General features: G+C 42.4%; 1 protein-coding gene across 2 annotated transcripts in view; it reads right to left on the bottom strand.

Annotated features, from left to right (window-relative positions):
- Nucleotides 1-3995: 3995 nt before the first annotated feature.
- ASCC1 (activating signal cointegrator 1 complex subunit 1) overlaps nucleotides 3996-24638 on the bottom strand; it is a 266594-nt gene continuing 245951 nt past the window's right edge. For both annotated transcript variants that reach the window (XM_083145544.1, XM_083145545.1), the window contains exon 10: nucleotides 3996-4824. In XM_083145544.1, coding sequence (XP_083001670.1) covers nucleotides 4708-4824 — 117 coding nt within the window. In that variant the 3' untranslated portion in view covers nucleotides 3996-4707. The remainder of the gene's footprint in view (nucleotides 4825-24638) is intronic.

Raw genomic sequence — 24638 nt, 5'->3', positions numbered from 1 at the left:
CAAGCCCTTTGACGTTCATGCCTCTGGCACTTTGGGGTGTGGGGGTTACAATGCAGAGAGGACTCGATGCCTTTGTTACAGAGATATCTATTTATTCCTCTTTATTGAGATCTATCTATCTCTATATATATACAGTATATATACACACAAACATACATATGACCACATTTATGTACAAAATAGCAAAATAATTTCTTATTGCTGCTATTCGGGCAATAAGAAATCCATTTTTGCCAATGTTTTTAAAAAAAATCACATCCAGGCACTCCAAGATGAGTCTGTCCCAGCAATGTATAAACAAAAGTGCACCTGGGAGCACCTTACTTCATGCTGCAGGCTTACTACGCATGTGTGGTAATTAGACAGCACATGTACCAGTGGCTGTTATCAGGGAGGCATCTGGACAATACCTCTTCTGGCAAATTGACTCCAATGGCTAATGCTATTGCAATGGTAACCAGGTAAATGCAGCCGATATATTTGATATCTGCTACTAAACCCCTGTAACACTTTCAAGGGGATACTGACATTTAAAGAATATCCCACTATTTTAGGTTATTTAACATAAAGGGGTGTATTAAATTAGTGTCTGATCCATTCTGACATTGATATGTCGGAATGGATTCAACACTACCTATTCAATGCAACGGCCAAATCCGAATGTCTGGCCACTGATTGATGCTCACCCGACTGGCACCGGGACCGGGTGAGCACATCAGCGGGAGATGGCAGGAGCCGGGACAGCGCCGGGTGAGAGCAGCTCTAACCCGGCCCGACAGCAGGACGGGTGAGTGACGCGGGAGGCATTCGGAGGGTGCAGGAGGACACCACCAGGTGAGCTGCTGCTGTCCTCCCTGCCTCAATCTGTCTTTTTTAAAACTTGGATTGAGATGATCGGAAAAGATGGCAAAACCTGCCGGATTTCCTGTCGGGGAAAAAAGCTAGAATTGAATTGGTTGGAGCCCCTTCCGACCTATTCTAGTCAGAAACTGCCGTCTTTTCGACAAGACGGCAGTTCCAACTGGAATTGAATATACTCGAAAATATGTATAATAAAATGTCCCAAAACATAACTGTAACATGTGAATGTCTATATGTAGAAGACAAAATAATAATAACAATGTCCCATATCAATCTCATGAAATATTTCTGAAATACATGAGGCAAAACATGATATTTATCACATAAATAAGAATAATAATTACAATATTGTGGGTAAAAATGTTACTATGATTATAAATTGAAAGCAGGCTGGAATTTGTAGTAATGATTTACTATTAACATTTATTTAAGCATCAGCACATTCTGTTGTGCTCTACAGCTGGTGTCAGAATAGCGTTAAGAGTGATTTTTACATATGACAGCAGCTTTGCTGAGAGGCCTTGGGAGGAAAGATGGGAGTCACTGAGCAATACAGCTGCTAATTTATCACATTGCTGACCAAGCTATTATATGGAGCACAATAGATCCGGGTGCTAACAGACCACTGCATGAAAAAACAGGTCAAGACTTAATTACTAGCTGAGAGAAGTAGGCAATAAAACTAGACCATATTCTATCTGGAGCTGTTAATGGGAAGGTATTGTGTCCAGATACATACAATCATCCCAAGGAAAGCCATGCAGACTTAAAGCAGTCCCTGCGAGAGCAGATCAGCCATGTTACTGTAGCAAAGTATATAGCAGTGTATTCAGTAGGTCTTGTTTATGTATTAAATATTTATATCATGTCACAATACTGACTAATAGTTATCAGAAAATGTATATAAACCGTGATAAGGGAAATACAATACTATAGCTATTACCTGAGATGACTTCTGTGATGCATGCGTGATTCAGGGAGGACACTGAGAGGTTACTGAACGTCTTTACGAAAATAGGATGCATCATTGGCATGTTACACCATTTGTGGAGGGATTGGTTCCAACAGCACACTGGAGTATTGTCGACATAAACCGGATACACATTAAAAGATTATCTTTCCAATCTGACTGGTTGGAATGAAAATCTGGTCATTTCTGGGAGCAACTGACAATTGCTCCCCGACATGGAAAACACGATCATTCTGACTGGACAAAAACAGGAATTTGCATTAATTAATTTATTCATTTTCCAGCTTTTTGGAACAAATGGTTGATTGTAATTGTTCACATACATTACCAGATTTTCATTCTAACCAGCCAGTGTTTATTTATACCTGTGTATTGTGTACATGGCTATTAGGCAGACAGCCACACAGGCACCATCAGCAGCATTTTAAATATGGGGCCTAATTCAGGTTGGTTTGCAAAAGCAAACTCCTTTTTTAATGGACAAACCCATGTGCACTGCAGGTGGGGCTGATGTTACATGTGCAGAGAGAGTGTCACAGCTGTGCGGGTGAACCAGAATCACCACCAAAACCTATTGTGCCAAATGTGTAAAACACCCAACTACCCATTCCTTGCCCAAACTATTTTCCCTCATTTTAATTTGATCAAACAACAACAGTTCTAATGCTAGTTGCAGAAGCCTGTGCAGGCAATGAGCTTACCGTGAAGATCTAATATAGTACTTACTCTGTATTTATTTCTTAACAGTACTAATTGTACCAATCATGTGATACCTCACTTTGCAAATTCGTGTATTTGTTTTAGCTAGCTCACTATCCTTATAAATAAGTCTTTAGATATATCTAGAACGTACAATTAAGTTCACAAGGCTGACATTGATCCAGTGCTGCTTGCACACACTGACAGACTCATATGCTACAAGTCAGATACAATGCCACTTTCATACACAGTATGAAAGTATTCAATGAGAAAAATTCTCCGTGTTTTATGGTGAGTTTGTGCTTTTCTCGCGTTGGACGGAGACTTTTGCTCTCAAAAAGTGAGCAACCCTATTCAACGTGCACTTCTCGCCGTCTTTCGAAGTGATTTTCGCTGTGTCTCTCGGTGTAGCAATTCTCCATCTTTTCATGGAGAAGTGGAATATGAACTTTTACAATAAAAAGGTTTTTTGTTTTAATTTTGGTGTAAAAAAATCAAGAATTTTAATCTGTGAAGGGGCATGCTATTTTTATTCATGTGCTTATAGCACATGAATATATATTTAATTTAAAAATATATATATATTTTTTTTTACACAGAGCAACCAGCAGGGGGCCGGGAGCCGAGACACTCATTAGATATTCATATATTCATTGCACCTGATCATTACATATGCACGATTGGGTGCAGTGAATACCCGGCCCCCTGTTGGCTCTCCCGGGGGGAGCGGCCTGTGCTGCCTGGCTCCCGGGGAGCCCACCTCCCCCCCACATACATTCTGGGGCAGGCAGGGAGACTTCCATCTTCCTGCCTGCCACCGTCCTCTGGCTCCCTGCGGCGTCACCTCATACGCCGGATTGGCTGATACTCGCCGCGAGGGGCGGCGAGTATCAGTCACATTGAATAGTGTATAAAGTGCCGTGACGGAGAATCTCCAAACATGGAGAATCTCCGCAAAAACACGGCGAGTGCATGGCGAATGCACGGAGAATAATCACATTGAATACTGCCCACTGATGCACTGATCTGATGCTACTTGCATGCACTACCTGTCTCTGACTTATCTGCTGACAGTTATCTGTTGTGGTCACAAGCCCTCTTACTTTCCAACTCACTATAGGCCAGATGTACGAAGCTTCACCGTGTGTAATACAGTACCAGCCAATCAGCTCCTAACTGCCATGTTTGAAAAATAACAGGAGCAGGTTGGATGGTAGGTTATCACTCTCCATTTTATCTCTTATGAATCTTAGCACATCCGGCCTGTTTTGAGTCTCCACTAGAGTCTTAAGCCCCATACCACAAGGGGCGATTTAAGCCATTATCGCTGGGGATATGGTCGCTTTTAAAACAAAAATAATCTAATTTTAATGTGCAGCCCTGGCTAATGTAATAGTGAATAGCTGTGCTATAAAAAAACAAACAAACAAAAAAAAATAATGTAAACATCTTTAATGTTTTTCAATACAAAGTTATATTACAAGCTTTTGTAGCACAATAATGTTTTTTAGAAGATAAACAAGATGGTCAGAATTTATTTGCCACGTTCTTGATAATATATATATGTCAGTTCTGGGCAGTATTATTAGTAGCAAAATGAATGTTCTTCATACAGTAATGGAGGGGTTAAGGAAAGGCCTCTTATTGTAATTAAACAAGATTGGTTTGGCTAAAGCCTATTGCTGGGTACACACACCTAAAGATTTATCTGTCCAATCTGTCTGGTGGGAACAAACATCTGGTAATGTATGGGAGCTTATGAGAATCGAACATTTGCTCCCAATCACTGAAAAACAGACAGTGGTCATTCAAACAGATTGTTTAAATCCATGCGATTTAACAAATGTGTCTAAACCATCGGGTTTTTTTGTCCATCTTCCAGTGTATTGGGGCAAATGGCTGATTGTCATTTGTCATTTCTTCCCATACATTTCCAGATTTTTGTTCTCACCATAGATTGGACAGATAAATCTTTTGTTGTGTACCCAGCTTAAGAAATATTAACGTATGTGTAACTAATACAATGTACATTCATTCATTAATTTCCCAAGTAGGTAACAGTATTAAATATAGGATTTTCTCTCTAAACAATATGTAAAACAAAAACCTGTAGATACCACCAAATCTCTCACAATCCAGCCCTAGATTATAATGCGGGTAACGGACAAGCAGTTTCCTCAGAACAATCGGACGTGTCCAGCTGACGTGTAATAGCCAGAGGTATCAGCAGAGAACCTCTGAGAAAGGTGAACCGTGTCCAGGCTGAGTTCTCCGAAATTGAACTTGTCAAAAAGCTGCAAAACAAAAATGTTTCAGGTAAGTGATTAGGAATGCAGATGAAAACAGGCAACGCTGAATGTAATGCATTTCCTTATTTGTGCTCTGCTGTCAAACTAGATTTCAATGCTGATGGTACATACAGTACGGTTCAACATGTAAACTCCCATGAGCCTTTGTTTTCTATCTGTGCACATGCCCTGGCATCAGCAATGTAACATGAAAAACACATCAAACTCTGAACGCAAGCCTGTCACTACCAGGAGTGGAAGCCCTAGAGAAGATTTAGCCAAGATGTTGTTTTTCTTCAGTACAGTTTTTAGTTCTCCACATGCAGATAACTTTGGTAATAATATTCCTGTGGGAAAATTTAGATTTTTAAATACTAATTGGCTATTTGCATGTTAATCACTGTTGAGCTTCCAGCTTCAATCTGCTGATGAATTTCAAATATGTTTGGATTTGGATATTGACTGTTAGGGTCTGTATAAACGTAGTCTCCGGCAAACTGTGACTCTCCAGCTGGGTATGGGTCATTGGGTTGACCAAATTAAGGTCGACATACATTGACACCTGAAATAGGTCGACATGCTTAAAGGTCAGCATGGATGGAAGGTCGACACAAGCATTAGGTAGACAGTGGCTATGTCGGCAGTCAAAAGGTTGACACGGGTTTTTTCACATCCCATATGTCGACATAGACACTGTATCGGTGTGCTGTGCTCGCCATCCTTCGGGCATGGTGGCTCGCTACGCTCAGCACACTGTTCTATTCTCCCCCCCACGCCCTAGTGGATGGTACAGATAGAGCCATCCTCATCTAGCCCTTTAGTAGGATTAAGTGATCCAGAACTGTTGGACTTAATCCTATGCTAATCCCCTACTGTATTGGAGTTGAGAACAATAAGCCTTGGTGAGCCATGGCTATCCAGAGAAGGCTAGTTGAAGAAGGCTCCATCTGAAGGGCATGAATACCGCCTGTCGGCACATGTCGTCTTAAAATTTTCTTTAAACCCATGTCAACATTTTGACTGTTAACCTAATGCTTGTGTCAACCTTCCATGTTGACATTATGCTTGTCGAACTTTTTCAGGGGTTGACCTTTAGTGCTCAACCCAAAGCATGTCGACCTTAAATGTGTCAACCTAACAGCCGTATACCCTCCAACTGATGTGAAACTGTAAGTACCAGCATGCCATGCCAGTCTTTGTACTACTGTAACTGTAGGAGAGGAAAGTTGGATACACACTAAACAATGTGTGTACCCAGCAAGATCGGCAGCAACAGGAACCCGTGGGGTACCGATGCCAGCCACAACATGACAGCGTGGGGAGTAGGGGCTGTTCTGCATCCTTGCAGCATGCCTCTCGCTAACCATGTCCTCAGTCGTACCACATATTGTGGCTGGAATGATGCGAAATTGCGTGTACACACTGGATGAATATTTTGATTTTGTTTTTCAAAACCGTCAGACTCTGCAAAATCGTTACAAATATTGACCAGCAAGACTGTGGACCCAGCTTACCTTGGAAAGTATAAATACATGACTAATATGACAATACTTTACCATAACACTTTAGGATATTTGAGCAGAAATAGACCATGGCTGTTATTTGCTTTATTTCAGTTTTATTATACACAGGAGCGAAAATATGATGCCAGAAGCAGTGGCAAAGATATATTGTAAATGGGATGACTATTAGCATTAATGACATAGCTGCCCAGCTCATGGAAATAAATCCCGGGAACTGTGAAGTAACACTAGCACATATTATTTAAATTTTCAATACGAATCCAACCTTTGATTAAACTGACATCTATATCATTACAAACATCACTTAGACAAATAAAGATACCTTTAAATCAACAATATACTGGCAGAGTAGCAGTGTGCTGTAATTTAACTTGATTGCATTGATGTGATTAAGTGGGAAGTCAAATTAAACTAACTATGCTTCAATGGAAAAAACAGATTGAATTTATAAACTGGGATAGAGTACGCACATCCTGACCAGAATAACAGCCTAGTAATGTAGACGTCCTCCACTCATAGTCAGAATAATGGCATACAGGAGTAGAGACACGCCATACTGTTATTCAGTCACCATGTCGACACCTATGATGTAACATGTCAACACCTGGAGAATACTGAATTTAAGAGGGGTAAGGCACTATGGGGAGATTCAGGGCTACTCGCTAAGCAGCGGTCGCTCACCGATTAATGAGCAGCATAACACTGCCTGAAGCCAAGCCGAACGCCCATGCGCGATGACGTTCGCAAACACATTCTGTTGCATGCGGCCAAAGGGGAGAGAAATAATTGCTGATCGCCAACCATCGAATGAGTTCTCTCTTTTTCGGAAATAAAAGTCAGTCTGAACTGAACCGCCTGAGTATGCGAATATGACGTCAGCCGCTGGCCCTTGGCAGCAATCAGTTTGCCTGCATTCACAGGGGATTGCCCAGTGTTTTTATGGGGACCCCCCTGCTCCGGGTCCTTTGGGGGGGGGGGGGGGGGAATGAGAAATAGATACAGTTACATTGAATCATCAGCACCATTCCCCAGCACTATACCAAGAACAGTTGATCTTACTAACTTCATCTATATTTGGATATAAGTCATTTTTAAAGATTCCTCTCAGATGTAGCAGTACACCCCACCGATTCTAGGTGCCATATTCATAATCTCTTTTCACAATATCTCCCTATATGGAACTAGACACGCCCCCTCAATGGGGGGCTGTGCAAAATTCTACGACCAACTATAATCTCCCTGAAACTAGTTTTCAAAAGTAGGCAAGTATGATCTGTGCACATAATTTAGGGGATGACGCATTCTATTCCCATAAAATAAATTACAAGGCTAATGTTTAACCCTTTGAGTGCCAACATCTCTGTGAGAGATGATCCAAATATCTGCCAAAAGTGTCGGCGCCGATCACATTTGTTATATAAATTAAAATAAAGTGTTGTGTAGAAAAAGATAATATTTTTTTTATATAAGGTAAACATATAAAAGGTCATTATGATGAATAAAAATGTTTGCTTGGCAATTTTTACACCGACTTTGACAAATTCAAAAGTGTTCATGTAGTTTGGTGACAGATGCATGGCACTAAAGCACCCAAAGCAGAACATATGCAAAGAACATACGGTAGACACAACACACAGAGACGCGTCCAAGGAAGTTCATATCTGGCATCAGGCAGTTTGTATATATTTATATTACACTGATGTGAATTAAATATGAAGTTTAAGTATTTTTTTTCCAGCAGGATGCCTTCACATCATCGACAAGTGACCAAAATTAGATTGCCCCAAATAACACAGAGCTAAAAGTATATTTTAGACCTTGGGTGTACTGCAGCCTCAGAGATGGAAACATTTCTTCATCATCGACCCAATCACAATACTAACTACTGTTTAAAATGTTGTTAAAGGATAATACTTAAAGGATAGTACAGGTTCTGCCTTATGAAGGCCCAATTTCATCAGATTGCAAAAGGAACGCGGTTTGATAAACATTTTCATAGATATCTAAAAATCATGAGCCACAGTCCACATTTGTACAAAGTTCTGATACAGACAGGACATAAGTGGAGGGTGAATTCTCTTACTTCTACAATTATAAATTGTATCTTGAGAAGTATTTAATGCTACAGTAGTTACCAGCCCATCAAAGTGACGGAACACCATAACACTACAGCAATGGAGACTGTGCGCGGCTGAATAGAGCAACACTTGAATTGCTCTGTCTGGCACCATCTAGTGGCTGCCAGCGAGTAAAACACTTGAATTCCCAGCATGGAGCTGAGAAGCTGTGTTAGCCTTTTATCAGTGGTGCAAGTAGGAAAAAGTTCTTAGTGGTACTGTGCCGCGAATGGGCGTGGTCAGGGGGTGTGACCAGGGGCGTGGTCATATGACACTAATGGGAGTGGCTGGAATATTGCATGCCGAAGGCACTTGGCCAAAGTTTACACAGTAATGCCTGTTACGCGTCACACACCCAATACATATGACCCATGCCATAATGCCCGTTACACATTATTCCCCACACCATAATGCTCATTACACCGCACAACTGATGCCCATTACTAATATGCCCACACAGTGCCAGATATGCCCCCACAGTGACCCAGTGCCAGATATATGCCCCCACAATGCCACACATATGCCCCCAGTGCCAGATATGCCCCCACAGTGCCACACATATGCCCACAGTGCTACACATATGCCTCCAGTGCCAGATGTGCCCCCACAGTGCCACACATATGCCTCCAGTGCCAGATATGCCCCCACAGTGCCACACATATGCCTCCAGTGCCAGATATGCCCCCACAGTGCCACACATATGCCTCCAGTGCCAGATATGCCCCCAGTGCCACAAATATGCCTCCAGTGCCAGATATGCCCCCACAATGCCACAAATATGCCCCCAGTGCCAGATATGCCCCCACAGTGCCACACATATGCCTCCAGTGCCAGATATGCCCCCAGTGCCACACATATGCCTCCAGTGCCAGATATGCCCCCAGTGCCAGATATATGCCCTCACAATGCCACAAATATGCCCCCAGTGCCAGATATGCCCCCACAGTGCCACACATATGCCTCCAGTGCCAGATATGCCCCCAGTGCCACACATATGCCCCCACAATGCCACACATTTGCCTCCAGTGCCAGATATGCCCCCACAGTGCCACACCTATGCCCCCAGTGCAAGATGCCCCCACAGTGCCACACATATGCCTCCAGTGCCAGATATGCCCCCACAGTGCCACACATATGCCCCCAGTGCCAGATATGCCCCCCCAGTGCCACACATATGCCCCCAGTGCCACACATATGCCCCCACAGTGCCACACATATGCCCCCAGTGCCAGATATAGTGCCACACATATGCCCCCAGTGCCAGATATAATATGCCCCCACAGTGCCACACATAAATGTCCCCACAGCAGCACAACTCACCAGTGCTGGCTGTGTCCGGTCCAGTCAGGTCCTCTCCCCCCTACAGTCCCCCGCTGTTCTGCTTCCCTGGGGTGGGGAGGGGGAGGGAGCGCATCTCCCGTCCCTTCTGCCTGGCTCTCTCTATCTCGCGGGCTGGCTCCTGATTGGCTGCCAGCCCGCGAGCTCTGATTGGCTGTCGCCTGACAGCCTAGTCTGAGTGACACACTGAGGGGAGGGAGAGAAGCGCAATGCGCTCCCCTCCCCTCCGCCAGCAATCAGCTGTGGCGGGGCGGCGAAAACCATGCCCCCCGCCACTTACATATGCGCGCATGCGCAATAAACACTTTGGGGGCAGATTTGTTATGGCGGTACGGGGTACCGGCAGTATTTCTTTTAACGGTACGCCGTACCACCCCGTACCGCCATACTTGCAGCTCTGCCTTTTATTATACAAGACGTTCCCTACATTGTGCCTTAATCCAATACCCAAACACACACCTTTTGTTAGAAATAGGCAACATGTACTTTTGTCAGCTATTTCAGAACTACTGACTCTTTCCCTGACAGCAGTGGTCATACTAGAGATGTAACTTATGCATTGATACCATAAACAGTATATAAAATAGGCCTGTTTTATTAAACATTAAAAAAATTGCTTTATGTGCAGTACCGTGGACCATACTGCGCATGTGCCAGACCCGGGAATCCGATTAAGCCTCCAGGGGCTGCTGCAAAGGCAGACCATGGAGGCTTGGGCCAGCGCCAGCGCAATATGTATGAAGTTACTGTGCATGCGCTGGCCCCGTGCAGGGGACCGGCGGCCGGGACCGGACCTTAGTGGGGACTCAGAGCGCGGCGGACGCAGAGGTAGCAGAGGGGTGGGGGCCCGCATTGCACTTGCCCCCCTCCTCATAAAGGGTAAGAGCCGCCCCTGTGTATAACCATCTAAAGAAATGAGAAGGGTTACTGAAGGAGAAATCACACATCTAGATACATAGACTGATGGTGCAGCTCAACAGTTGAAAATCAGAAAAGCAACATCGTACCTGTCACATCTGCAAGCTGCCAAACACATTTCTGTTTGACGGAAGCTTCATGAGCCATATCATGTCAAGACCCCCATGACGTTTTGCCTAGGATGCCAGGAAACCTTGCACCGGTCCTGGCGTTAGTTACAAGAACATCTATTTTATCAATATTAAAAACCATTGAAACGTATGGTATTCCAGTTTATAATCATACCACATGATCATATTTATATTTATATGATCGTCTGTACATGTCCCCCCACCAATCTCCGCTACTCCATCCCTTCATTGTATTATTTCAACCTAAGTTTTTCTGCAAAGTAAAAAAAACACATAAAATTCCTCTGATCTTTATCTATCTATATTTTAAACATCTTCCATCCATTTGGAAGCTATGCGGTATTGTTTACGTAAACAGTAGCTATGTAACAATTTATACTTCCCCGTGAGCATGGGGATAAGGCCTCTTCCAAGTACAGCTCAGCTGGCATTGAGCAGCACATTAGATATGTAAATGCAAACTGTTGGTGTGCGTATTCAAAATAAATAGGGGGATACAGGGTATTAACCCCTTCCCGACATTTGACGTACATTTACGTCATGGTCGGGAAGTACTTCCCGACACATGGCATAAATGTACGTCATGGATTTAAACTGTCACCGCGTCTATAGACGCGGTGACAGTTTGGAGATGTCTGCTGTCCCCCCCCGGTCGGCGATCGCTGCGATTGGCTGTTCAAAAGTGAACAGCCAATTGCAGCGTTTTCTGTGTTACCGGCGGCTAAGCCGCTCGGTAACACAGAGATCGGTGGTGATCGGTGCTGTTAAGTACAGCACCGATCACCACCGAGCGGCAGCCCGTCCTCCCACCCGCCCGGCAGCCCACCCGCCCGGCAGCCCGCCCTCCCACCCGGCAGCCTCCCTCCCACCCAGCCAGCAGCCGCAGCGCCAGCCCCCCTCCCACCCCCCCGCCAGCTGCAGCATTTATTTTTATGAACTATATGAACTTTTTATGAACTATATATATATAAATATATATATATATGTGTATATATGTATATATATATATACACATATATATATATGTGTGTGTATATATATATATATATATATATATACACATATATATATATATATATATATATATATACACACACACACATATATATATATATATTTTGAGCCAGAACTGCATTTTTGTGTAAAAAATTACATTTTTTTACACAAAAATGCAGATCTGGCTCAAAATTTTTCATTTTCGCAAGGAATGAAGGAGACAAAGCACCCCAAAATCTGTGCCCCAATTTCTCCCGAGTACGGCAACGCCTCATATGTGACCAAAAAATACCATTTGGGTGCATGGCAGGACTCAGAAGGGAAGGAGTGATTTTTGGATTTTGCAGCACAGATTCTGGTGGAATGAATGGTGGGTGCTATGTTGCATTAGCAAGACCCCCGAAGCACCAATACAGTGGAATCCCCCCACAAGTGACCCCATTTTGCAAACTACACCCCTCAGGGAATTCATCTAGGGGTATAGTGTACATTTCAAACGCCCAGGGGTTTCACCAATTGTGGTACAACTGGGCTGTGAAAATGAAAAATTAAATTTTTTTTTACACAAAAATGCAGATCTGGCTCAAAATTTTTTATTTTCGCAAGGAATGAAGGAGACAAAGCACCCCAAAATCTGTGCCCCAATTTCTCCCGAGTATGGCAATGCCTCACATGTGACCAAAAAATACCAGTTGGGTGCATGGCAGGACTCAGAAGGGAAGGAGTGATTTTTTGGATTTTGCAGCACAGATTCTGGTTGAATGACCCCTGAAGCACCCATACAGTGGAACCCCCCCACAAGTGACCCCATTTTGCAAACTACACCCTTCAGGGAATTCATCAGGGGGTATAGTGTACATTTCAAACCCCCAGGGGTTTCACCAATTTTGATACAACTGAGCTGTGAAAATGAAAAATTAAATTTTTTCATTTTCACAGCCCAGTTGTATCAAAATTGGTGAAACCCCTGGGGGTTTGAAATGTACACTATACCCCTAAATGAATTCCCTGAAGGGTGTAGTTTGCAAAATGGGGTGACTTGTGGGGGAGGTTCCTAACTTTTAGCACTTATGGTGCCTAGAAACCTACATGGTGCCTAAAAAAAAATCTCATAAAAAGGAGGCTCCAAAATCAAGTAGGTGCTCCTTCTATTATGAAGCCTGTGGTTTGGTCAACGTGCACACTAGGGCCACATATAGGATATTTATGAAAACAAAAGAATTGGGGGAATCAATTTTTAGTCACATTTCTCTAGTAAAATCTACTGTATTCGTTAGAAAAATGTATTAAAATTGAAACTCTGCAAAAAAAAAGAAATTTTGAAATTTCACCTACACATTGTTTTAATTCCTGTGAAACACATAAAGGGTTAACAAACTTCCAAAATGCTGTTTTGAATACTGTGAGGGGTGCAGTTTTTGAAATGGCATCATTTATGGGGGTGTCTCACATACAAGTCCCTCAAAGTCACATCAGAACTGAACTGGTCCCTAAAAAAATCAGTGTTTGAAATTTTCTTGACAATTTGAGAATTTGCTATTCATATTTGAAGCCTCCTAGTGTCCAAAAAAATGAAAAGGAGGTTGAAATAATGATTGCAACATAAAGTAGACATATGGTCTTTGTTAGTTATCAACTATTTTGAGTGGTATGTTTATTTGTCTCACAAGCAGAAAATGTGACATTTTGCAAATTGCAAAATTTTCCATTTTTTCACGACATTTTGGTATTTTTCACAAAAAAACACAGACTGTATCGACCCAAATTTACCACTAACTTGAAGGACAATGTGTCACGAGAAAACAGTCTCAAAATCACTGGGATAAGTAAAAGCAAAAAAAAGTTATCCCCACTTAAGTGAAACATGTCAGATTTGAAAAAAATGGCTCTGTCAGGAACGCAAAAACTGGCTGTGTCAGGAAGGGGTTAAACACAATACTTACACCATCGCCTACAATATTTCTAACGGTCAAAGACAACCCTTATATATACACTTTTACTGTTGTTCAGAAACTCAGGGATCACAAGCATCACACTTTTTTAAATACCAATTAACATATGATTAACATCCTTACTACATAACAACTGTGAACACGACTGTGAATAAAACACTGATACACACTGGGGACACTGAGCAAAATATCCAAACTGCAAAAGTGCCAATCCTTAGCATTCCTGGCGGCAGGGACGCATGCGATCCGTTGTGATGGATCGCATGCAGGGTATCGGGTGCCCATACACTGCTGCGAGACATCGCAGCAATGTATGGGCACCTTAAGTGCAGGGGCAGTAGCGGCCTTGGAAGCACTCAGGCCCCCTGCATCCCCAACACCAATGGCTGGTACGCCACTGTAGATTTCTAAAAGCAATGCCGTATATTTTCATATTATGTATTAGTTGACTGCATTCAAATGTATCAAGGAATCTGAAGTCCTCACAGTTACTTTCCGGGGGTAGAGAGTGCGTGTGTTTTAAAGTACTTGGATGGAAGAGTTGCATTGTTACTGCATACTGTAATTTATGTTTTATGTTCTTCAATTAAATAATAGCACTACATTTAATGTATGCTAATCTGATAATTCATTTCCTACTAGGAATATATGAAAATATTACATTGCCTTACACAATTTTCATACACCTATCATTAATCAAGAAAAAGAACATGTAATTAGGGTGATGACCTTACTCTATCTACTACACTATGTGGTTTGCCTTCATTCACATTCTAAGTAGAGAAAAATCAAAACAAATTGCTTCAATAGCTACAATCAACTCAAGAGGACTACACAATGTGAACCTCAAACACACAAGGAAAACACAATGTAGTTCCACGAATACTATAGCACTCACACAAAGGGAAATAAGAAACAGAACTCTGGAGCATTCTTGCTTTATAGTGCACTTCTGGGTTAAAAAACATTTTTTATACTACAGCTACAGTATGTTAAAGAGTAATGGCAATATATATATATATATATATATATATATACCGAAAACAAAGGGGTAGTGACCCTTTTTCTGCGCTAATATGGGGGCAGCACTTCTATTATGCCTTGCTGTTAATAAAGGCACGGTGGATACAAATAGAAATAAAGAAAGTAATAGGAGTGCGCCCTAAGAACAGTTTAACACCACAGAGCATACAGTTAAAATATCTGTATTTATTACAGCAATCAAGTACATATAAAAAACAACAATAATTTTGTCATAAAATTTGATCGGTAAATCCACACAGAATGATCCCAGAGCAGGAAACAACCCTACGCGTTTCGTCCGTCTAGGACTTCATCAGGGGTAATTCTGGATCTAGGTGGTGAAACATACATCAAAAATTATATAAAATCTTTATCTATTAAAAATTAACAAGGATGCTATAAGTATATAATGAAGTGAAAAAGAGGGCCTTTAGGGCAGGAGATAGGACATCCAATGAGAGGAGAAGGAGGAATAGAGAACGAGAGGATGTGGTGGTGACAAGGTCGGAGGTTTTAAGGAGAAACTTAAAGCAATCCCGAAAGTCACCAATATTGTGTATAGGAGTTCAAAGAAGATTCTATTTACATACCCAGTTCTATTTAATGCAACGATAATTAACCCACATAAGATGGTAATTGGGGGAAATATGTTGTTAATAAACGGTCTATAAGGATTTATCAGCTTCAATTCTTAGACGTGATATCACGAAAAGGCTCCAAAGTAACCTATAGGTAGATAAAATCCCCGTGAGTCCTTATACTAGGGCTTAGTAATGTAGTGCCACAAATAAAGAAAAAAGGGGAGAGAGGCATACCAAAGTATTTGTACTTAGATGTTTGAGCGAGGATGCATATAAGCATAGGCGACAGTAAATAGCCAATATCCAGTTCAATAATCACAAAATGAGCTTCTACAAACAAATAGGGTGGTACATAAATTTCACACGTATTATGTATGATTATGTATAATACGTGTGAAATTTATGTACCACCCTATTTGTTTGTAGAAGCTCATTTCGTGATTATTGAACTGGATATTGGCTATTTACTGTCGCCTATGCTTATATGCATCCTCGCTCAAACATCTAAGTACAAATACTTTGGTATGCCTCTCTCCCCTTTTTTCTTTATTTGTGGCACTACATTACTAAGCCCTAGTATAAGGACTCACGGGGATTTTATCTACCTATAGGTTACTTTGGAGCCTTTTCGTGATATCACGTCTAAGAATTGAAGCTGATAAATCCTTATAGACCGTTTATTAACAACATATTTCCCCCAATTACCATCTTATGTGGGTTAATTATCGTTGCATTAAATAGAACTGGGTATGTAAATAGAATCTTCTTTGAACTCCTATACACAATATTGGTGACTTTCGGGATTGCTTTAAGTTTCTCCTTAAAACCTCCGACCTTGTCACCACCACATCCTCTCGTTCTCTATTCCTCCTTCTCCTCTCATTGGATGTCCTATCTCCTGCCCTAAAGGCCCTCTTTTTCACTTCATTATATACTTATAGCATCCTTGTTAATTTTTAATAGATAAAGATTTTATATAATTTTTGATGTATGTTTCACCACCTAGATCCAGAATTACCCCTGATGAAGTCCTAGACGGACGAAACGCGTAGGGTTGTTTCCTGCTCTGGGATCATTCTGGCCCTTATTCTAATCGGATCGGTACGGCCCGCGTGCGGCCGTACCGCCGATGTTTTTACTCTGCACATGCGCAGAGGTCAATCTGCGCATGTGCAGCCCCCTTCGCCGCAGACGGATTTCGTCCGCCGCAAAGGGGGCGTATAGGGGCGTGAGAGGCATCATGCCCTCATTTCCCTATGTGTACGCCCCGCGTTTCATGGGCGTTCCCATGCAAACGCGGGGCGTACGCATGGTAATGAGGCCATGACGCAACTCATGGGGGCGGAAAGCTGACGTCGCCGGATGTCAGCTTTCAGCCCCCATACAAGCTACCACACGGACGATTGTCCGTGTGGTCTCAGCTTGCGGGAGCTGCCGCGGCGTGCGGACCTGCCTTCGATGGTCGACGACCATCGAATGCAGGGGGCAGCTCCCACCATGGTGGAGGCGTAGCCTCCACCATTTTTATGCGGATCGCCAGCCGTCCGTGTACGGACGGCCGTGGCGATCCGTAGGGTGGGCGGGGATTCGTCTGGTGCGGTCGCAGCCGCATATGCGGCTCGACCGCACCAACCAGAATAAGGGCCCTTGTGTGGATTTACCGATCAAATTTTATGACAAAATTATTGTTGTTTTTTATATGTACTTGATTGCTGTAATAAATACAGATATTTTAACTGTATGCTCTGTGGTGTTAAACTGTTCTTAGGGCGCACTCCTATTACTTTCTTTATTTCTATATATATATATATATATATGATATATATATACACATACTCAGAATACATGTAAAAAATGATGATTATCATTAATTATGAATGAGAAACAAATAATAAATAATGATCATATGGCAAGGGCATAGTTGCCTACCCTCCTGCATTCTGCAGGAGACTCCCTGAAATAACAGCAATCTCCCCCTCTCCCTCATTAGTCTAGCAATCTCCCTCATTTCACCTAGTCCTAGCCCATATTACACTGTTACATTTTTGGGGAAAAAGGAATGAGAGACAGATACATTTACATTGAATCATCAGCACCATTTCCCAGCACTTGACCAAGTACAGTAGCTCTTATTATCTGCTTTGGGGCTTATCTACATTTTGGATATAAGTCTTTTTAAAAGATTCCTCAGATGTAGCAGTACACACCCACGCTTCTAGGTTGCATGTCAACAATCTTTTCCCAATCTCTCCATATATGGAACTAGACACGCCCTTTGGGTGGAGCATGACACGCACCCTCAATGGGGCGCTGTGCTAAATTCTACTAATCTCCCCGAAACTAGCTTTCAAAAGTAGGCAAGTATGGGCAAGGGTACAATGAATAAAAAGACAGGGGAGTCTTTGGTCTCTAGGAACGTCCTTACCCAGATCCCAATTGCTGAGTGTCTCATTCATGATGAAAAGGAGAAACTCTGATGGGGGAAGCTACTGTTCGCAGGAGTGCAGTCCCGGCGCCCGGCGCCCAGTACGCACAGGGATATGGTCGCTGAAAATCCCCAGTGTGTATGGGGCTTTAGAATGATGTAATGAAGGACTAAAGGAGCAGACACACCTAATGATGCCAGAAATGATCAGACATTGTTCCCGAGAGTATCAAATCGTTCATTGTGCGTACACACGGAACGATTTGATACACTTCACAAAAAATGAGTCTATGATCTTCCTGCATGCATGGAAAATCATGGACTAATCTTAACGATCAGCAGGTACGCACATATTTAACGATACATGGAATGATTTGTCGTTCTGATCAATCGGGAACACCCACATCGTGCTCACCCTTCTGCTTCATTACACCACACTGCAACATGAGACCTCGGGAACGTGTAGATTAGGCGTATACACAATGATATGGCATTCCAATTTGGATGGAAACAACATATCATGCCAAGATCACTTCAGAGTGTACCTGGCATTACAGCTTGTTACGAATATTCCACAGTGAATGTAATAGTTTACTGCTTGCTCCACATAAATTGTGCCACATCTGGCACCTAATGGCTGCACTCGTACTTGATCAACACTGCAGAGCATTTAGGCTTCTAAACAGTAAAAACCTACTGATCTTATTGATCACAAATGTAATTATGCAAATCTAAAATGGTGAGTTACTATAATGGAGCTATGTAAGAACACAGTCATACAGTACCATGAGAAGAAACTGTGCTATGTGCAAACCTGTGATATAAGTGGGAGATGAAACTAAAAGAGAAAACAAAATCCAACTCAAGGCATTTTATTAGAGGGATGATTGAACAGCAATGACTGAACATGCAGTTCAAAAGAAAACTACTTAGCAAACATGGACTGCCAATAAGAGAAGGAATTATAGTAAAGGGATAGCAACTTTATAACTGAAGCCCTTATTCTGGTTCACTCGCAAAGGCAAATTCCTTCTCAAATGGAAAAAACCATGTGCATTGCAGGGGACTAACTACCCTGTCTTGAGCATCAGCTTTGTAAAGCAGCAAGTGTCATAGCGCCCCCACTGGCCATTTTACAAGGGCCACATTCTTTACTTTTTCTGGAGGTCTATTGTCCTGAGGATGGGACAACAACGTTACATTATGGAATACACACCATTTACTGAATGAAGTCAGTCTCTGAATGCCTTCTTCCCACATGATGTATGTATACTGCTTCAAAACTGGACAGCTCTGAATAAATTCACTTATATGTCACATTTCTACAAAGTCTGGTGAGTGCCATTTTTTACTCCAATCCCTGGGGAATCCCTTTGAGAGATGCTAGCATTTTGGCGGATATTTTGAGGATCTCTTACATTACATGTTGACACTCAAATGGTTAATGGCAAAAAGGATGTAACAATAATATCAGACACCATGAGGGTTATTCTAGTTCACTCTTTCTGACAAATTCCTTCTTAGATGGACAAAACCATGTGCACTGCAGGTGGGGCAGATGTTACTTGTGCAGAGAGAGTTAGATTAGGGTGGGGTTTTACTTCAAAGTGAGATCTATATTGCAGTGTAAAAAAAAAAGCAGCCAGTATTTACCCTGCACAGAAACAAAATAACTCACCCAAATCTAATTCTCACTGCATATTTTACATCTGCCCCCCTGCAGTGCACAAGGTTTTGTCCATCTAAGAAGGATTTTGTCAGAAAGAGTGAACTAGAATAAGGCCCCATGCGCCATGGGTTCCAAATCTTCCAGCCCAATCACGGACTAATCCAATCACATAAAACTCCCAAAAAATGACATTTGCATGCCACTCAGTACGCATTTACAGGTCTCTGAAATTAAAAACACAAGATACCAAATTATAAACACAAGTATTTGCCTCCCAGGCCAACAAACTGGGGCAGGGGCAACTATGCAAATTTCATAGTCTCACCTTAACAGAGAGTCAGCAGAGATCTGGAGTTTGCATAATAATAAATAAAATCGTATAGAAGTAATACATATGGTAGATCAGTGGTCAAATGATTGACAGCGGCTGGGTTAGTGTACTTACCCTCCCTGCATGATGCATAGCCCTAACAACCCCCCCCCCCCACTCTCCAGCAGCATAACCCTCCCTTTTAGTACCTAACACTAGTGCAACACTCTATCCCTTTTTAGTCATGAACCCTAATCCTCCCACCACACAACCTAACAACAGGTTGCTGTCTGTACCTGATGAAGGGGGTCAATATATATATATACACACACACACACACACACACAAAATTGTGTAAATACCTCCCAACTGTCCCGCTTTCAGTGGGATGGGCAAAAAGTTGTGGGGGGGGGGGGCACTCTGGGTGAATAGGGCTGGGTACTAAATACCGGCAGTCGGGAACCCAATAGCCAGAACCCCACAGATCCTGGCAAGTATTTTCACCCTAACCCTTCCATCCCTGCAGCCTAACGTTAACGTTGGATCCCGGTGTCCTACCTGGAATTTGACCTTATGCCTAGTGAATAGATGCATTGTGCATGTGCATTGCATGCTAATCACAGGGCAAGGAGAGCTTGGGGGCAAGCTTGCTGGGCACACTCCCACAGTGATGTAAACGATGGCTGGCTGCTAGAACATACTCCTTCCTGACGAGCTCCACCCCTTTTTGGGTACATGCATCTTTGCAACACAGGGTCTGATTTTATGAATAGAAATAGAAAAGGCCTGTAGCACAACCAAAGTCAGTCCAGTATCAGGAATTTTAACCCCTTACTGACGCAGCCTGTTTTTGCCTTCCTGACAGAGCCCTTTTTTTCAAATCTGACATGTATCACTTAAGTGGGGATAACTTTTTTTTGCTTTTACTTATCACAGTGATTTTGAGATTGTTTTCTCATGACACATTGTACTTCAAGTTAGTGGTAAATTTGGGTCGATACAGTCTGTGTTTTTTTGTGAAAAATATCAAAATGTCGTAAAAAAATTGAAAATTTAGCAATTTGCAAAATGTTACATTTTCTGCTTGTGAGACAAATAATCATACCACTCAAAATAGTTAATAACTAACATAGACCATATGTATACTTTATGTTTCCATCATCCTTTTAATTTTTTGGGACACTAGGAGGCTTAAAATATGAATAGCAAATTCTCAAATTTTCAAGAAAATTTCAAACACTGATTTTTTTAGGGACCAGTTCAGTTCTGATGTGACTTTGAGGGACTTGTATGTGAGACACCCCCATAAATGATGCCATTTCAAAAACTGCACCCCTCACAGTATTCGAAACAGCATTTTGGAAGTTTGTTAACCCTTTAGGTGTTTCACAGGAATTAAAACAACGTGTAGGTGAAATTTCAAAATTTCATTTTTTTTAGCAGATTTTCAATATTAATACATTTTTCTAAGGAACACAGTAGATTTTACTAGAGAAATGTGACTAAAAATTGATTCCCCCAATTCTTTTGTTTTCATAAATATCCTATATGTGGCCCTAGTGTGCACGTTGACCAAACCACAGGCTTCATAATAGAAGGAGCACCTACTTGATTTTGGAGCCTCCTTTTTATGAATTATTTTTTAGGCACCATGTAGGTTTCTAGGCACCATAAGATGCTAAAAGTTAGGAACCCCCCCACAAGTGACCCCATTTTGCAAACTACACCCCTCAGGGAATTCATCTAGGGGTATAGTGTACATTTCAAACCCCCAGGGGTTTCACCAATTTTGGTACAACTGGGCTGTGAAAATGAAAAATTACATTTTTTTACACAAAAATGCAGTTCTGGCTCAAAATTTTTCATTTTCACAAGGAATGAAGGAGACAAAGCACCCCAAAATCTGTGCCGCAATTTCTCCCGAGTACGGCAATGCCTCATATGTGACCAAAAAATACCATTTGGGTGCATGGCAGGACTCAGAAGGGAAGGAGTGATATTTGGATTTTGCAGCACAGATTCTGGTGGAATGAATGAGGGGTGCTATGTCGCATTAGCAAGACCCCCGAAGCACCAATACAGTGGAACCCCCCCACAAGTGACCCCATTTTGCAAACTACACCTCTCAGGAAATTCATCTAGGGGTATAGTGTACATTTCAAACCCCCAGGGGTTTCACCAATTTTGGTACAACTGGGCTGTGAAAATGAAAAATTACATTTTTTTTACACAAAAATGCAGTTCTGGCTCAAAATTTTTCATTTTCACAAGGAATGAAGGAGACAAAGCACCCCAAAATCTGTGCCCCAATTTCTCCTGAGTACGGCAATGCCTCATATGTGACCAAAAAATACCATTTGGGTGCATGGCAGGACTCAGAAGGGAAGGAGTGATATTTGGATTTTGCAGCACAGATTCTGGTGGAATGAATGGTGGGTGCTATGTTGCATTAGCAAGACCCCCGAAGCACCAATACAGTGGAAACCCCCACAAGTGACCCCATTTTGCAAACTACACCCCTCAGGGAATACATCTAGGGGTATAGTGTACATTTCAAACCCCCAGGGGTTTCACCAATTGTGGTACAACTAGGCTGTGAAAATGAAAAATTACATTTTTTACACAAAAATGCAGTTCTGGCTCAAAATTTTTCATTTTCACAAGGAATGAAGGAGACAAACCACCCCAAAATCTGTGCCCCAATTTCTCCCGAGTACGGCAGTGCCTCATATGTGACCAAAAAATACCATTTGGGTGCATGGCAGGACTCAGAAGGGAAGGAGTGATATTTGGATTTTGCAGCACAGATTCTGGTGGAATGAATGGTGGGTGCTATGTCGCATTAGCAAGACCCCCGAAGCACCAATACAGTGGAACCCCCCCACAAGTGACCCCATTTTGCAAACTACACCCCTCAGGGAATTCATCTAGGGGTATAGTGTACATTTCAAACCCCCAGGGGTTTCACCAATTTTGGTACAACTGGGCTGTGAAAATGAAAAATTACATTTTTTTTACACAAAAATGCAGTTCTGGCTCAAAATTTTTCATTTTCACAAGGAATGAAGGAGACAAAGCACCCCAAAATCTGTGCCCCAATTTCTCCCGAGTACGGCAATGCCTCATATGTGACCAAAAAATACCATTTGGGTGCATGGCAGGACTCAGAAGGGAAGGAGTGATATTTGGATTTTGCAGCACACATTCTGGTGGAATGAATGGTGGGTGCTATGTCGCATTAGCAAGACCCCCGAAGCACGGTGAAATGATTAACCTAATAATCCATAGATGTGTGGTATATTTTAAAGCACTCCTTCATACATAGGCCGGGTTTGTCGGGGCAAGTTTCACAGTGGAAAATAGTTTGCTTTCGTATTCCCTTTTTATAGCAAACTTTGCACCTTTTTTGTGTCCTGCCCTTTTTTCCAGTGGAGGGGATTTCGTTAGGAAAATGCTGCCCTGATACAATACGGGGGCCAGTACTAGAAGTACTGGGGCCAGTACTAGAAGTACTGGGGCCCTCTGCCTGCTGGTTCCCAAATATTAGGCCCTTTATGACTTCCTCTTGAAAGTGCATAAATGTCCCCGTCTGGCTGGTAGAACGGAATAGTACGTAAGCGTTATACAGTGCCATCTGGATGATATACACGGCCAGCTTCTTATACCATATTTTTGTTTTCCGCAGGGCACTGTACTGCTTCAGTACCTGATCTGAAAGATCCACTCCGCCTATGTACTTATTGTAATCTAGGATACAAATAGGTTTTGAGGTGTGGGTACTGGTACCTCGTACAGGGACGGAGGTGGTACTGTCTCCGTGAATTGTTGTCAGTATAAGGACATCCCTCTTGTCCTTATATTTGACCAACAACATATTTTCGGTGCATATTCCCCTGCTTTCACCCTTTCTCAGTAATTGGGCAACGTGCGTTTTTGGGAGGCCTCTTTGGTTCTTGCGCACAGTACCGCAAGCTGCTGTACCTCTTGAACCAAGGGCCTTAAACAGGGACATGCTGGTGTAAAAGTTATCCACATAGAGGTGATAACCCTTATCCAGGAAGGGGTGCACTAAATCCCAGACAATCTTTCCACTAACACCTACGAGGGAGGGGGGGCATTCTGGCGGTTCAATTCTTGTGTCCTTCCCTTCATATACCCTAAACCTGTGGGTGTACCCTGAGGTACTTTCGCACAGCTTATACATTTTTTGCCATACCTTGCCCTCTTATTGGGAAGGTACTGGCGGAATTTTACCCTTCCTTTAAAATGTATAAGTGACTCGTCTACACAAATGAATTTTTGGGGGATGTACATCTCAGCAAATTTGGCGCTGAAATGATCAATGACCGGCCTAACTTTGAATAGCCGGTCAAAGGTGGGATCATCTCTGGGTGGGCACTGTGCATTATCGTTGTAATGCAAAAATTTAAGGATCGTCTCAAAACGAGTCCGGGTCATGGCCATACGATGAAGTGGGGTGCTGTACAGAACATCTGTACTCCAATATTGCCTAATTTCTGGCTTTTTAACTATGCCCATATGTAACACCAGACCCCAAAACATCATCATCTCTACTGCATCTACAGGGGTCCACCTAGCAAATGATGACGTGGGGTTTTGGACAATAAATTGCTGGGCATATAAATTACTTTGGTCCACCATTAAATTTATAAAATCATCAGAGAAAAAGACTTTGAAAAAGTCAATTTCTTTGAGGCCTGTAGTATCAAATTGGATTCCTGGGTTGGCCAAAAACTCAGGAACCTGGGGCTCAAAATTGTCTGGTGGTGGGGTCCATACGAGATCAATCATTGGGGGGGGGGGGGTCTCAGCTGCT

This window comes from Crinia signifera, chromosome 6 (assembly GCF_055691185.1).
Source record: "Crinia signifera chromosome 6, ASM5569118v1, whole genome shotgun sequence".
Taxonomy (NCBI): Eukaryota; Metazoa; Chordata; class Amphibia; order Anura; family Myobatrachidae; genus Crinia; species Crinia signifera.
The sequence above is the reverse complement of the archived record's forward strand: the minus strand, read 5'-3'. Positions and strand labels throughout refer to the sequence as shown.